This window comes from Monodelphis domestica, chromosome 3 (genome assembly GCF_027887165.1).
Source record: "Monodelphis domestica isolate mMonDom1 chromosome 3, mMonDom1.pri, whole genome shotgun sequence".
NCBI lineage: Eukaryota > Metazoa > Chordata > Mammalia > Didelphimorphia > Didelphidae > Monodelphis > Monodelphis domestica.
Genome location: NC_077229.1, coordinates 89,724,584 through 89,741,621, shown reverse-complemented (window position 1 = coordinate 89,741,621; position 17,038 = coordinate 89,724,584). Strand labels below are relative to the sequence as shown.

Sequence of the window (17,038 nt, the reverse complement as noted above, 5' to 3'; positions counted from 1 at the left end):
GCAGTGCACGCACAAATGGACACACTCAAGAGAATCCAGGCCTGAGACAGAAGGGAGGGACCCAATTAAGGGTGGACATGGGAGGAGGACCTTAATTGAGAAAGCTGGGAATGGGAACAAGGGCTAAGGGAAAGGGAAAGTGCCACTCTCTAAACCAAATGGCTTAGCCACTGGCTAGCTGATTGACTTCAAGTCATTGCCATTTTTAGACCTCAGTTTCCTCTCCTGTAAAATATGAGATGGTCTCCTTCAGCTCTGATATTGTGAATTCTAAGAGCTCTGAGTGGTTAAGGAGGAGAGAATCGGGGAGAAATTCCTGGAGAAAGGGGTGCTTCTGGTAGAATATGGCGGGGGAGAAAGGGAAGAGTGGGGAAGTGAGGGCAACATCTTGGTTGAAGTGAGTTGAACGTGAGCAAAGACAAGGGTTATATATTGGGAGGGAGGAAGTAGAAACACGAGAGACAATGTATATATAACCTGGGAAGGGACTAAAGGAGGAAGGAAAGGAGCTTCTCATGGCAGTGCCCTCTCTTGAATAGTCATTGTTCAATTGAGTATATTCATAGACCATCAGAACTGGAAAGGGCTTTACAAAATACCACGTCACTGTTGGAAAAGGGTCCCAGAACACAGGACAGAGTGTTAGTACATAGAACATGGGATGTCAGAAGTGGAATTATGTACTGGAGAGATTTTTTTTTTAATCCTCACCTTCCATCAATCAATACTATGTTTTGGTTCCAAGGCAGAAGAGTGATAAGGGCTAGGCAATGGGGGTCAAGTGACTTGCCCAGGGTCACACAGCTGGGAAGTGTCTGAGGCCAGATTTGAACCCAGGACCTCCCATCTCTAGGTCTGGCTCTCAATCCACTGAGCTACCCATATGCCCCCTGGAGAGATTTCTTGATTTGGAATCAGAGGTTCTCCATTCTAGTCCCCACCTGTTCTGGCTTGACCTTAGGCAAGTCCCTCCCCTTCTTGGACCTGTTTCCTCATATATAAAGTGGGGTCTGGGCATGGGGCTAGATGCTTTCTGTGGTCCCTTCTAATTCTAAACCCTGTGATCCTCTGGAAGAAACTGTAGAACAATGTAAGATGAGGCTGAAAAAGCTCAAATGTTAGATTTTTGAGCAGCGGAGTGACATGCCAAGAGCTTTCAGAAGGAAGAGAATTGGGGCAGGTGTGAACTGTTGTTCGGGGAAAACTATTGGAAAGTTGCTGCTGAAGTTCTTTGAATTGTAAGGAATTGGTGATTGGTTTACCCTCTTGCCTTATCCCCACTCTAAGGTCCGGGGTTTAAGTGATCTGGACAAGGTTGCACAGCTTCCAAGCAGTGATTTGTCCCTTTGTATCCACAGCCTGGCTGCCTGTGGCATGGGCAGCTCTCGACCCATGCAGTTGCTGCTATTTCTTCTGCTGTTCCCATCTTTTGGCCAAGGGGTACCCCAGTGCCCAGAGGCCTGCAAATGTACCTTGTCAGTCAATGGCACATCAGTCATCTGTGGTCCCCTGGACAGCTTCCCAAAGAGCTTTCCCATGGATACTATTTCCATCTCTGTAGAATATACTAACCTCTCACAGCTCTCAAGTGATGCCCTCAGAGGTCTTCCTAACCTCAAAGAATTGCACCTTGCTGGCAACAGGATTGACAGCTTGAGCCCTGGGCTCCTGATGTCCACACCTGCCCTGGAGGTGCTGGATCTGACAGGTAATGCCCTGACTGGGCTACCCAGTGGACTCTTCAGGAACTCAGAAGCTCTCCACTCCTTGGTACTTAAAGGAAACAAACTGAACACTCTCCAGGTGGACTGGCTGGAGGGCCTGGTGGCCTTGAATTGGCTGGACGTTTCTGAAAACCAGCTGCAGAAACTGCCCCCAGATCTGCTCCTCAACCTTACCAGGCTGCAGACCCTGGACCTATCTGATAACATGCTGCTGGAGCTACCCTCCAATCTTCTGCAGGGCCTCTCTGCCCTGAAGAAGCTTCACTTGGAAGACAACAAGCTCCAGACTCTGGCTGATGGCACTTTCTCTACCACCCCATACCTGTGTCACCTTTTCCTCCAGGGAAACAGGTTAGACAGCCTGCCTTCCAACATCTTCAGCAACCTGACTGAGCTGGATATGCTTGACCTGTCCAACAACTCACTGGCACAGGTCCCCGATGGGCTATTGGATAGGGTGGGGCTGCCACAGCATCAGATGAAGGATGGATTTGATCTCTCTGGAAATCCTTGGAACTGTGACGAGAAGCTACATGGCCTCTACTCCTGGCTCTTGATCAACCAGGACAGAATGTTCTTCAAGGACAAGACCCTCTGTGTAGGACCCAAAGACCAGGCAGGTCAGAGGCTCCTGGAGGTGGCCAAGAAAAGGGTTTCTCCCAAGCAGTAGGTCCGGTGCATCAACATAAGATCTCTATCTTCTTAGCTTTGCTCTACACGCACCGCCATTTTGCAGTCTGAACTCTCATGCCAGCACCAGCCCCAGGCAAAGCTTTGTCAAAGATTCTCCCCATGCCCACAGCTCCTGGGTCCTTGAAATATGACAGACCCAGAATCCTCTCCCCTTCCATCAAACTTCCACCACCCTCTTCTATTCTGAACTACAAATATTCCATCAATATTGATTGAACATCTGCACTCCAAAGCCTACCATGATCAGCAAGATTGCTCTCCTCTTCCATTTTAATTGGCGATGTAAACTCTCATAGGAAATAAGTTAAATAAGAATATAAACAGAGCTAAAGGGAGATCATGGAGGAATGGCTCTTACTCATTTGGCCATTAAGGAGATGATGCCTTCATGGAAATATCTGGACCAAACATATTCGCTTCTTTTAAGCATTATGCAGGAGACTTTCAGAGAGGCAAGTTTCTCTGTAATTAAATTGTGAGCACCTTTGGGGCAGGAACTCTTTTGCCTCTTTTTATATCCTTAGCATTTAGTTTGGTGCCTGAACATAGTAGGTATTTAATAAATGCTTATCAAAGAGCAATGAGGTAGCACGGTGGATAGAATGCCAGGCCTAGAGTCAGGAGGGCCTGGGTTCAAATTTGGCCTCAGAATTTCCTAGCTATGTGACTCTGGACAAGTCATTTAACCCTGATTGCCTAACCCTTACCACTCTTCTGCCTTAGGGTTGATGCAATATTGATTCTAAGAAAGAAGGTAACTTTTTGAAAATAAAGAAATGTTTACCAACTGACAGCATAAAGAAAAATCTTCTTTAACACGTGTTCCAAAGTAGAATGAACCACCTCGAAGACTGGAATGTTCCATCACAGATCTAGCAAAAACTAGATGACCACTTCCCCAATTGGTCTCCTGTCTTCTAATCCCTCCCCTCTCTGATCCATCCACCACGTGCACATAGATGCTGAAATACTCTTCCTAAAATCCACTTCTAGCACCATCATTGTGCTGATCAAAAGCCTTCAGTGGCTCCCAATAACCCATATGCTAAAATACAGTACTTGGGATCCTGCCATTCTCCAATAATCTGGATCCAAGCCACCTTTCTAGGATGATATCATATAACTCCCTTTAAGTATTTTAAGTTCCAGTCAAGCTAGCATATCAGCTTTCCCCCAAATTCCAGTTTCCACCTTCCATTCCTGTGCCTTCACATAGGCTCTCCCTGGTCTGGCATGTACTCCTCCTCACCTTCACTTCTTGGAATCTCCAGGCTCCTGCTGGGCTCAACTGAGGTACTGCCTCCCCCTTTCCTATTAGTGGGTATTTTCTATCACCTCAACTGTGTGGTATTTACTTATCTGGGCCCATGTCATTTCCCCCAATAGAGTGCAAGCTTCTCGGGGGCAAGGACAGTTTTCTTTTTTCTCTTTGTAGTGCCAGTGCCTGGCAAATAGTGGGCTCCTAATAAATGTTTGTTGAATAATTGAATGAAGTTGTAAAAGGGATTCTTCTTCCTTCTGGTACAAGTTGGACAAGATGAACCTTGAAGTCACTTCTGGCTCTGAGAATCTACGAAAACTGAGATCACTTTCTTGTCCCATCAGGCCAGTGGATTTTGGCTAGAATTTGGATCCTGGAGTACACTTATTAAATGGAGTTGTAACTTTAAAAAATAGAATTGCTCTGATTTATGCAAGCAGCAAATAAACATAAAAAGTTTCTGTGCCACTTGGGAATTTCCTCTAGCCAACATGTATGCCCCCAAACAAGCTTCCCCCAGGCTCTACAAACTCTGTGTGTTTATATCCATCCCAAACTGTAGCTCATAAACTCCCGCCCATGTGTTTACTTTGACTAGTCAGACGGAGGATGCAATTAATTCAAATCAAAGGCATTTGCTAAAATAGCAGTGAGGAAAGTAGTCATAAAACATTTCCCCGTAAGCCTAGGGCACATTCTCTTACAAATACATGTACTGTGGGTGAGGTAAATGAATACAACCTCATGGAATGCTCGTGACCAGATTGTACACGTGGGAAGCCTGTGGCCAGGGCGTATGTGTAGAGAAGCAACTTGTGCTTCCAATACTGGAGGGGGGCTATGGGTCTATACAGAGAAAGATCCACAGAGCAGGACTTTGAACTCTGTTAGTCTTGGTGAGACTCCAGGGCACCCAGGACAAGTTCAATACAAGTACAAAAATATCAGATGGGTTCAAGTCCCAGGGACTGATGACAGCACAAATAAATATTGTTAACTCGGCGCTTTAACCCAGCATTGAGAAGGAAAACAACACACACCATTGCAGAGCCCAGGATGTAATCATTCTGCTTCTGTTAGCCCTAATTCCCATTCTCTGCTAGGCGAGGAGTTGGCTCCATTGGGCACTTTAAACATGGTATGTAGTCTTTGACAGTCCTGGCTTCCTGCTGGTCTCACATGGTGGTGTTTGATGGTCCTTCACTGGTCCTGCCATCTCTGCAGGTCATTACCAAGCATAGATCCTCTGAGCAGGATATTTTTTTTGCTTCTAGATTCAGCTAAAGTCCTCAGTTAAGACCCCTATCCCTTTCTTCATAAGAATAATAATAATTTCTGCCACTTTCCTTTCCCCCCTAGCACTCTAGGGGGGAAACCCTTAATGGCCATTCCTCCCATATCTCAACTTTAAGAGCCTTGGCTATAGTAGACATTTTTTCTTCAAAAAACAGTCCTCATTGAGGGGCAGGTAGGTGGCTCAGTGGACTGAGAGCCAGACTCAGAGATGGGAGGTCCTGGGTTCAAATTTAACCTCAAATATTTCCTAGCTGTGTGACCCTGAGGAAGTCACTTAACCCCCATTACCTAATCCTTACTGCTTTCCTGCCTTGGAACTAACACCCAATATTGATTTTAAGATAGAAGGTAAGGGTTTAATTTTTTTTAAGTTTCTCATCCCAAGAACCAAGCTCTTTGGAACAAAGAACAGCCCCAAGGAGAAAATGCACATAGCCTCCAAATCTATTTTAAACTTCCACTTCCTGCTCATTGGTGGCAAAGGTCTTTGTCAGAAACCTCACTCTGACTTAGAGTTAGAAATTCAGCAATGTTTCTGCTTAATATCTGATCACTACCCAATCAGCATTAACTTAGAAGATACCCTCTCAACAAATTGCCATAGTCTTAGAATCTGAGGTCCTCCAGTTTTCTCAACCCTAAGATTCTTTTTGATTTTCCAAATAAAGAAATAGAAGGGGGGAAAGCACAGGGAAAGAAGCCAAGTGCTGGGTCAATATGATTGTCTTCCTATTGCTTACCACATTCCTGATATGAATGTCTCTGTGTGTATATGTATGCATGTCTCGCTGTGTATTCAAATAGCCAATGGAATCTCAGAGACTTTCTAATGTTCTGACATAGAATGTCAGAGCAGAAAGGAACCTTAAAGCCATTCAACAAATCACATTTTAAAAAACATTATGGCAAGATGTGATTGCAGTGACCTACGATTACATTGTTGTAAGGGGCCTCCCAGCAAAGAACTTGTTCTCTCAAAGTAGAGAACCTGTTTGTCCACTTTTAATTTTAGATCCTTATTAAGATTTTATTAAGAGGAGGAAAAACCAATAATTTCATTTAGTTTCATAATGAGTTTTGTAGAAAAACAGCCAATCAAATAGATTTAGATTAATTGCAATGGCTAGTCTTGGTCTCTGAGAACAGGAAGTAAAATACATTTCCCTCATCTCAGTAGAAAAGGACAGCACCTTGAGATGGGAACATTGCTTACGTTATTACACACAGTAGTTTTTACAGAATTTCAGAACTGGAAAGGACTTTAGAGGTTATCCAATCCGACCCATACCTGAAAGAGAATAATCTTTAAAGCATACAGGGAATCAAGAATGGTGGAGTAGAAGGGAGCAGGGCAGTTCAACTACCAATCACCACTACATGACTCAACCCTGACCACCAACTACCACATAACTCAGCAACTTTGTCAGAGACGTTCTGATTCAGCTCCCTGTGGGAAGGGGTTTCAAGGGATCTCTAGTGAAGAAAAGAGATAAAATATTGTCAATCTAAAGAAGATTGTCTCAACTCTGTCCCCAAAAGAGAGGCAACTTCAGAATCCTGGGTAAAATAAAGAACGCTAGGAAGAAAAGGGATTCAACTCAATCTGATCCCTAGAAAAGGGGGAACCTTGATGTTGGTGGGAGAAATACCTCAGTGTAATCCCTAGTGGAGGAGAGATCTTGGACTCCTAGGGCAAAAGAATGGCTTCATTCCCCAAAAGTTTTACATGAAGACTCCAGAGTCATAAACACCAAACTTACCTCAATAAAGAGTTGTTATAGAGATGCCCAAGACAACCCCAAAAGAGAATACTGTAACTCCAAAACACCTATAAGCAAAGCCTCAAAGAAAGACATGGTTTGCCAACAAAATCAATTATGATTCCCAGAAAAAAATGAAGAATAGTTTAAGATAATATCACAAATGAAATTAGTGATTGAGAGAAGCCCTGGAAAGGAACTTAGACCTATGGAAGGGAGACTTGGAAAGAGAATTCTCAGATTAACATAAAAGGTCTCTTCTTTTTAGGCTCATTTTATGTTAAGGAATTAAATTAGAGTGGTTTTCAATAAGATCAAGGTAAAGTAAGAATGTCTTCTGTCACTATTTCTATTTGACATAGTGCTCAAAATGTAACCCACAGTGATAAAACAAGAAGAAAAAAAGATTGAAGGAACAAGTACAAGCAAACAATAAACACAAATTATCATTTTGAAGATGATATTTTAGAACTCTGGAAAGTCAACTCAAAATTAGTTTAATTAATACTGTCAAGACATACATTTATGATACTCAGTGGAATCGTGCGTCAGCTATGGGAGAGGTGGTGGGAAGGGGGGGGGGGAGGAAAAGAAAATGATCTTTGTTTCCAATGAATAATGTTTGGAAATGACCAAATAAAATAATGTTTAAAGTGAAAAAATAAAAATAAAAATAAAAAAGACATACATTTATATAAATCATCAACATTTCTGTATAATACCAATAAAGCCCAACAGGAAGAGAAAATTCATTTAAAATAACTACAGAATGCATGAAATATTTGAGAGTCTACCCATAAAGCTACACAAAAGAACTATATGAATATGATAAAAATATTGTTTATAGAACTAAAGACAAATAAATGGACAAATAGTAATTACTCATGGGTAGGCCAAGACAATATAATAAAATATTACATGAATTATTATATTTATTCAGCACCATATCAATCAAAATATCAAAGAATTACTTTATAGAATCGGAAAAATAATAATGAAATTCATCTAGAACAACAAAAGGTTGAGATTTCTAGTCAAAATAAAAGGGGGAAAAAGTGAGAAGAAAGGGAGTCAACAAATATTAGATCTCATACTGCACTACAGAGAAGTGTTTATGAAAATGATTTGGTTTTTTGATAAAAATAAAGAGATCAATCAGAGGAACAGATTAGGTACACAACATACAGAAGCTGTTGACTATAATTTCTTTTTTCTTTTTCTGTTGTTTGCTCATATTTGCCCCCTTCTTTTCCCCCTGTAGTTGCCTACACTCTTGCTCCTCTCATTATGTGCTGCATCTGTGGGTTTGGGCTTTTCTGTCACCCTTCACCCTTGGATACATGACATACAGAAGAAAATGAACTTAGCTTTAGTATTCAACAAATCCAAAGTCTCTAGCTATTGGAGGAATGATTAACTATTGACAAAAACTGTAGGGAAAACTAGATACCTCACATTGTTCAGCAAGGAAAGCCTCAAAAGGATGTATGACTTAGATCTTTCTTGCCTTAGTGCACAACCTCTCCCTGGACTGGAATGTTCCTCATTGCATACTCCTGCCAAAAACTCATTCTCAGGGTCTTCGGACCTGCACCCTCTGTCCTCTGTGACATGGGCTGGAAACATGACTCTTAATATTTTTTTTTAGATTCCTCAATCAGTATTTGCTCTGGTTTGTTTTCTAGATCTGTTTGGAGGAGTTTGTGGAGATGAGGCAAGTTCTCTGTATGTCTCCTTGCTTCTCCGCCATCTTGGTTCTACCTGCTACTGGTATTTTCAACAGCTAATATCTCCATTTTCCACTCCACTGCCCTTTCTTCTTTCACTATTTCCTTCTACACCAGTGTTTTGTTTTTAATCAGTTCCCCTAATTCCCACCCTATTTTACTTCCCTTTCTACCCTTCCTGCATTCTTATTCCCCTCTTATTTTCTTTACAGTCTTTTTAAACTACTCCCCCACCCTCTCCCTCCCTTGTATTGCTTCCCTCCCCACCAGTCCATTTGTTACCCTTCTACTTCCCTATAGGGCACAAATCAATTCTCTGCCCCAATGTATTTGATTGTTCTTCCCTCTTTGAGTCAATTTCAATGCATGTAAGACTTGAGTATTTCCTATCTCCAACCTCTTTACCCTTCCAGTGTATTGATGTTCTCCCTGCTCCCACCATGTGCTTCTTTGTGATATATAAATTTACCCCATTTTGTTTCTTTTCCCATTTCTCTTAGTATTAATGTCTTTTTTTAAAACTCTAATTGTATATATATGTATATATATATGCACATACATATATATTTATGCATACATATATCTGTATACATATTTATGTCTTAGCATTTCATCCTATACAGTTTGTCACTGTTCCCTCTAAGTATAATTCTTCTAGATACCCAGGTGATAATAACAATTTTTAAGAGTTACCAATGACCTCTTTTCTTATAGGGATACATATCATTTTAACTTATTGGGTCCCTTTAAAAAAAGGGTTTTTGTTTGTTTGTTTGTTTGTTTGTTTTTCCCCCTTTCTTAATTACCTTTGGATGATTCTCTTGAGTTCTATGTTTGGGCATCAAATTTTCTGTTCAGGTCTGTTCTTTTCTTTACGAATGCTTGGGATTCTTTTATTTTATTAAATGACCATACTTTCCCTTGTAAGAATATAGTCAATTTTGCTGCGTAATTGATTCTTGGTTGTAGACCTAGTTCCCTTATTTTCTAGAATATCATATTCCATGCCTTTCAGTCCTTCAGTGTAGATGCAGCCAGATCCTGTGTTATCCTCACTGTAGTTCCACAGTATCTGAATGACTTTCTCTTAGCAGCTTGTAATAGCTTTTTCTTGGTCTGGTAGTTCTTGAATTTGGCTATAACATTCCTGGGTGTTGTCAGTTGGGGATTAAGTACAGGAAGCGATCTGTGGATTCTTTCAATTTTCCCTCTTGTTCTAGAATGTTGGGGTAGTTTTTCTAGATAATTTCCCATAGGATGATGTCCAGGCTTTTTCTTTTGTCATGGTCTTCTGGTAGACCAATGATTCTTAACTTGTCTCTTCTAGAATTATTTTCTAAATCTTCTGTTTTGTGAATGAGGTGTTTCATATTTTCCTCAATTTTTTCATTCTTTTGATTTTGTTTTATAGTTTCCTGCTGCCTTGTGAAGTAGCTTGCTTCTAATTGTTGGATTCTGGTTTTTAAAGACTGAATTTCATCCCTGGCTTTTTGGTCATCCTTCTCCTTCTGGTCTGATTTTCTTTGGAGGTTATCTTTCATCTCCTTTGCCTCATTTTCAAGGTGATTAATTTTGGCTTTCAAGACACTATTTTCTGTTTCCAGATGACTTATCTTGCTTTTTAAGTTCTTTTCCCAGTTGTCTTCAGCCTCTCTTAATTGTGTTTTGAATTGTATTTTGAGTTCTTCCAAAGCCTGTGTCCAATTCTCTGGAGTGTCTGTGTTTTTGCTTGGTGTTACTTGATCTTCCTCTGTTACATTTGCTCTTTGTTCATTGCCTGGATAGAAACCGTAGATTGTAATTTATTTTTTCTTTTTCTGTTGTTTGCTCATATTTGCCCTTCTTTTCCCACTGCAGTTGCCTGCACTCTTGCTCCTCTCATTATATGCTAGATTAGTGGGTTTGGGCTTTTCTGTCAACCTACACCCTTGGAATTTAGCAAGGCTCTCAGAGCAGTCTGTGGGGGAGGGGTGTTGGAGCTTGAGCTTCCCTGCCCTCTGAAGGCTTGATAAGATTAAGCCCAGGGGAGTTGAACTTGCAGAGCTGGTTGTGCCCTGAAGCCAAGACCTCAGGAAGGGGGATACAATGTTTAGTGCCTAGGTTGTTCTGCCCTTTTTCTCCAACTGCTTCTCCACCACCTGTGTTCAGAGCCCTGAGCCTGGCACAGCTTTGCCCACAAGGTACTCCCTCCAGACTAGCGCCCTTGCCCACCAAGAGATTCCAGTCACTGATGGAGGCTCAACACTCTGTGTGAGGGAGGGGTCCTGGGACCTTCCTTCTTCCTTCCCCTTAAACCAGAGTGTTCTCGAATTCAGGCTTTTTGGGGCTTACCTTTTAAGTTGAGTCCAGCAGGAGGGTTCCTTTCCTCTGTCCTGTTGTTAGGTTTGGTTTTCAGTCCCCTAGGAGCATTTGGTTTTTAATCAATAAGGAAGGGTTTTCAGAGGTCTAAACTTTTGCTGCCTCTATGCTGCCATCTTGACTCCACCTCCCACCTAATATCTCATTTTACCTTAACCCTATCATTCTATAGAATAGGCACAGTAAGCATTGTGTCCATGTTATGGAAGTGAAAACTGAATAGATTGGGTTTTTTCCCCACGATCATAAAGTAATTTGGGAGCAGAGCTAGGCTTAGATAGAGGTCCTCTCACTTCCAGAACAATATTTTCCCTAAATTGGATTTTTTAAAAATACCTTACCTTCTGTCTTAGAATTGATACTGTTTATCAGTTCCAAGGCAGAAGAGTGGTAAGAGCTAGGCAATGAGGGTTAAGTGACTTGCCCAGGGTCACACAGCTAAGAAGTGTCTGAGGCCAGATTTGAACCCAGGATCTCCTGATTCCAGGCTTAGTGCTCAGTCTACTTAGTCTCCAAGCTGTCCCCCTTTTGGATTTTAAATAGAAATGCATAAAAGATTAGCAGAAACAGGAGAACACTGTACAAAGTAACAGCAATATTATACAATGATCAACTACAAAAACCTGGCTGCTTTCAGCAATGCAATGATATGGGACAATCCTGAAAAACTCATGACATAGAATGCTATCTACCTCCAGAGAAAGAACTGTTGGAGTTGGATGAATACAGATTAAAGTATACTATCTTTCACATCAGTGTATTTAGAGTTTTACTTGGGGGTTTTGATTTTGCATGAGTATGCTGTTACAACAAGGTCCAATATGAAAGTGTGTTATGCATGATAATAAAAATAAAATAAAAAAAGAAATGTATAGAAGATGAAAGTATGATCAGTTATTGGGGAATGAATAAAAGTTCATGTCACGATCCTACAAAAAAAGAGTGTCAGGAGTATTAAAGCTGAGAAATAGGGGGCAGACCTAGAGAGAGGAGGTCCTGGGTTCAAATGTAGCCTCAGACACTTCCTAGCTATGTGACCCTGGGCAAGTCACTTAACCCCCATTGCCTAGCCCTTACTACTCTTCTGCCTCAGAACCAATACCTACTATTAAGATTCCAAGACAAAATATAAGGGCTAAAAAAATAATAACTTCATATTAGTATGTCCTTCACTCCCAAAGCAAACTATGTCATTATCTGATCCAAGGATGCTTCTAGGACACTAACAGGAAGTTCGACATTCTCTAGACCCTTTGAAGATTGCAGAATTCTCCTCTACACAAAGGGGGAAGAGGGAGGACATCTAAGTAGAAGGCCAAAACTGAGTCTTCTCCTTTCTGCACCATCCCCACCTCCCAAGTTGGTTCCTTTCAAAAGGGAGCTTAGCTAAACTACCTCAAGGTGTTTATGGAGTAAGAGAAGATTAGTACCACCGATGTGAGGACTTATCTAGTCCTTAAGACTGCTTTCCTCCTTTGGAGTCTATTGACACTCAGCTCTCACCTGTGGTTCCAATAAGCTACAGCACGCCCAATGGCCACATCCCAGTAAAACCTTCTTGCCAAGTTGACTAAACGAGGTTGAGGGTAACTGAGACCTCAAACCCATCACTGAGTTAGAGGGGTATCTACCCCAGGCATATAAAGACATCCCCCTAGCAGTAGGAGTAGATGAGAATAATTTGTTTCAACAGCGATGAAGATGGCTGAAGCAGGCACTGTGGAGGGCTTAGAGCTTGGTAAGACACTTGGGGTGCCAATGTCATTCACTGCATCACAAGCTATCTCCAGCCATCTTGACCTTTGTCTTGCCATTGGGCTTCAATGATTCTGGAAGAAAGAGTAAGGTCGACAACAACTTTGTGCCACTCCTCCTCACCTAAATCCAAATTATGCATGAGTCAAAAGACATCACCAGTGATGTCATTTTGGTCCTCTTTGAGAATAGAGGACAACAAACAACCAGCTAGAATACCACAATGACTCCACTTTCTTTGGCTTACTAGATCTCAAACTATCCTGTGAAGCAGTAATCATCAAAACAATCTGACACTGGGTAAGAAATAGAGTGGTGGATCAATGGTGTAGATTAGGAAATTAGCACACAATAATAAGTGACCATAGTAGCCTAGTGTGTTTAATAAACCCAAAGATCTAAGCTACTGGGAAAAGAACTCACTATTTGACAAAAACTGCTGGGAAAACTAGAAAACAGTATGACAGACACTGGCATGGACCAACAACTCACACCATACACCAAGATAAAGTCAAAATGGATACTTGATCTAGAAATAAAGGGTGATACCATAAACAAATTAAGGAAACATGGGAAAGTTGGCCTGACAGACTGATGAATCAGGGAAGAATTTATGACCAAACAAGACATAAAGAAAAAAAACGAAGTGGATAATTTTTATTACATCAAATTAAAAAGATTTTCTACAAACAAAGTAACCAATATTAGAAGGGAAACAATAGACTGGAGAAAAAAGTTTATAGCAAGCACCTCTGACAAAGTCCTCATTTCTCAAATATATAGAGAACTGAGTCAAATTCACAAGAATAGAAAGCATTCCCAATTGATAAATGGATAAAGAGGATATGAATAGGCACTTCTCAGATGAAGAAATCAAGGCTACCTATAGTCACATGAAAAAATGCTCCAAATCATAATTGAATAGAGAAATGCAAATTTAGGCAATTCTTAGATGCCACTTCACACCTATCAGATTGGCTAACATGACCAAAAAGGAAAATGATGGATGTTGGAGGGGATGTGGGAAAATTCGGACATGAATATACTGCTGGTAGAACTGTAAATAAATACAACCATTCTGGAGAGCAAAGGCCATAAAACTATGCATACTCTTTGACCCAATACCTCTACTTGGTCTGTATCCTAAAAAGATTAGAGATAGGGGAAAAGGACATACTTGTACAAAATTATTTAGCAGCTCTTTTGGTAGTGGCAACAAATTGGAAACTGAGGGGGTATCCATCAACTGGATAATGGCTGAACAAGTTATGGTATATGATTGTAATGGAATATAAAATAAGAAATAAGAATCCACCAAAGGAAATGATGAACAGGATGAGTGCAGAAAAAACCTGGAAAGGCTTATATGAACTGATACAAAGTGAAGTGAGTAGAACCAGGATACAATGTATACAGTAACAGAAACATTATACAATGATCAACTATGAAGGACCAAACTATTTTCAGCAAAACAAGGTTCCAAGATAACTCCAAGGGACTCATGATATAAAAAAAAAAGAACCTATTGGGATCTTAATGCAGATCAAAGCATGCCATCTTTTACTTTATTTTCTTCATGAGTTTTTTATTGTATGTGATATGTGTCTCCTGTCATGTATGACATGGGGAAAATAGAACTATGTATTGCATGAAAAGCACTGGTATACCCAATATCAGACTATTTACCACTTTGGGCAGGGGGGAAGGGGGGAAAGGGAGGGAATCCGAATCCAAAAATACCAGGAAATAATTGTCAAAAATTGTTTCTCCGTGTAATTGGGGGGGGGGGGAAGAAAATTAAAAAATCCTTCCCCATTCAAAAAAAATTATTCCTAATCCTTTCCAAAAAAACCCTCTTGGATTACCCCCCTTAATGTGGTTCCAAAGAACCACAAAAAATCAAGAAGATGCCCATCAAATGGGGAACAGCTGAATAAATTGTAGTATGGCTATGAATACTATTATGCTAGAAGAAATGATGAGCAGGATAGTTTCAGAAAAATCTGGTGAGACTTATATGAACTGATGAAAAATGAGGTGAGAAGAACCAGGAGAACATTGAATACAGTAATAGCAACATTGCATTGATGATCAGCTGTGAAAGACTTAGCCACTCTGATCAATATAATGATCCAAGCCAGCTCCAAAGAATTCATGATAAAAAATGCTATCCACTCCAGAGAGAACTGATAGACTCTGAGTGTAGATTTCTTTTTTAATTTATATTTAATTTATTTATAAAATAATTTCTATTTTATTTATATGTATTTCTTTTTCTTGCTTTTTCCAACATGATTAATATGATAGAAATACATTTTGCATGATTTCATATATGTAATTGGTATATTGCTTGCTTTCTCAGTGGCTGAGGGAGGGGCAGAAGTGGGGGAGAATTTGGAACACAAAAAAATATTTAATGGATTTTCAAAATAAACCAAAAAAGAAATGTGTTTAAAAGAAAAAGAAATCCTAGCTAACTCCATGTTTTTATACAAGATCCATAGGGTATAAAAGAAATCTCTTAGCCAATTGGAACAGATTTCCCTCTGGAGTCATTTTATTTCATTAGGTGGCTTTCAAAGACTTTTCACACTTAGCCTAAAGTCTGTGATTGATGGACTGACATGGGTTCTCATTTAGTTAAGGCTAAGTCATGATGGATGGATAGATTTCAACTCCAGCCTTACAAAAGAAAAAATAGTGCCTTTGCTTGAGGTAGATAGAACAGACACCAGAGAAAAATCAGCTCAGTTCTTCTTTTCCTTGTTTGTTTTCTCTCCAAGAAGAATGACCTTTACACAGTAAACAGCAGAACAGAAATGGCTAACAGGCTAAGTACCATGGCTTATCTAAGGAAGGAGATCTTAACAGCCCACCTGGTGGTCCGTGATGAATTCAAGTCACCTGGCCCATAATAACTACCTCCTTAAGAGCTGAAATGATTGGCAGATATGATTGATGAGCCATTCTCAATGACATCTGAAAAATCATGGGAAAACGGAAGGCATATGACCAAGTCAGAGAAAGAACTAATGTCCCGATTTTCAAAAAAGGGAAGAGAAAAGAGTCTGCAAAGTAAAGGTCAGCCATTGTGATATAGATTCCTGGGAGAATTCTAGAATGGATCATTAAAAAGAGGTGGCTGGCAAATGTCTGGAAGGAAAAGTAGTAACTACTAAGAGCCTGGCTTCCTCAAAAACAGGTTATATATCAGGCAAGCCTCATTTCCTTTTTGGATGGGTTTACTAAGCTGGTAGATAAAGATAATACTTTAGGTTTCTTTTAACATCGATTTTAGCAAAGCTTTTGTTAAAAAAAAAAACAAAAAACAACCTCAATACCATTCTTGGGAATAAGATGGAATGATGGGAACCAGGCAATTGTACAAGTGATTTAGATGCCAGACTCTAAGACTAAGATGGCAAATTTGTCATTAAGGTAAAGTATGCCAGGGACCTGTGCTTGGTTCTGTACTATTGAACTTAGTTAAAGGCATAGGTACTATGTGACCCTGGGCAAGTCATTTGACCCCCATTGCCTAGCCCTTACCACTATTCTGCCTTGGAACAATACACAGTATGATTCTAAGACAGAAGGCAAGAGGTTTAAAGGAGGGGGTGGGGGGAGCATAAGTAGTATGCTTACCAATACCTGCAAATGACACAAAGCTGGGAAGAGAACTAGTACACCAAATGACAGTCAGGATCCCAAAGGATCTTGACAGGCTGGAACCTTGGGGCTGAACTTTAATAAATTAAATTCAGTGAAAAAAAATATTATTAAAGAGGCAGCTAGGTAGCTCAGTGGTCTAGAGACAGATCTGGAGATAGAAGGTCCTGGGTTCAAATTTGACTTCAGTGACTTCTTAGCTGTGAGCCTGGGCAAGTCATTTAACCCCAATTGCCCAGCCCTAATATCTCTTCTGCCTTGGAACTGACACTTATTATCAGTCTAAGACAGAAGGTAAGGATATATGTGTAATTACAGAATCACAGAACTGAAGAGCTAAAAAGAGCCCCAACAACCATCTAATCCAACCCACACATGAAAGAATCCCCACTATACCAGACCCAACAAATGCTTACGCAGTCTGTTTCAAGACTTCCAAGGAAGAAGAACACACCATCTCTCAAAGCAAGATATTCCACTTTTGGACATCCCCAGCTTTAAGGGCAGCTAGGTAGTACAGTGCATAGAGTACTAGTTCCAGAGTCACAAAGACCTGAATTCACATCCAGCCGCACATATTTACTAGCTTTGTGACCTTAGAAAAGACACAACCCTGTTTGCCTCCGTTTCCTCATCAGTAAAATGAGCTGGAAACCGAAGTGGCAAACTACTCCAGTTTTTTTTTGCAAGAAACCCCAAAACAGGGTCATGAAGAGTCAGATACAAGTGAAACCAATGAACAACAAAACGGTTGTTAGGAAGTTTTTCCTGACACAGAGCTCCAATTTGCCTCTT

The 17,038-nt window shown here is 40.5% G+C and overlaps 1 protein-coding gene and 1 long non-coding RNA gene across 3 annotated transcripts in view; one reads left to right on the top strand and one right to left on the bottom strand.

The window, feature by feature from the left end:
- The first annotated feature begins 1,374 nt into the window (after positions 1 to 1,374).
- On the top strand, positions 1,375 to 2,394 carry LRG1 (leucine rich alpha-2-glycoprotein 1). The gene has a single exon (XM_001374787.5). It carries the CDS (start codon positions 1,375 to 1,377, stop codon positions 2,392 to 2,394), a length of 1,020 nt encoding a protein of 339 aa, XP_001374824.4.
- A 4,821-nt stretch (positions 2,395 to 7,215) lies between these two features.
- Positions 7,216 to 17,038, bottom strand: part of LOC130458282 (uncharacterized) — a 29,071-nt gene continuing 19,248 nt past the window's right edge. For both annotated transcript variants that reach the window (XR_008917397.1, XR_008917398.1), the window contains 2 exons: positions 10,793 to 10,860; positions 7,216 to 10,238 (listed from right to left, as the gene is read on the bottom strand). This is a non-coding gene — a long non-coding RNA (uncharacterized LOC130458282). The remainder of the gene's footprint in view (positions 10,239 to 10,792; positions 10,861 to 17,038) is intronic.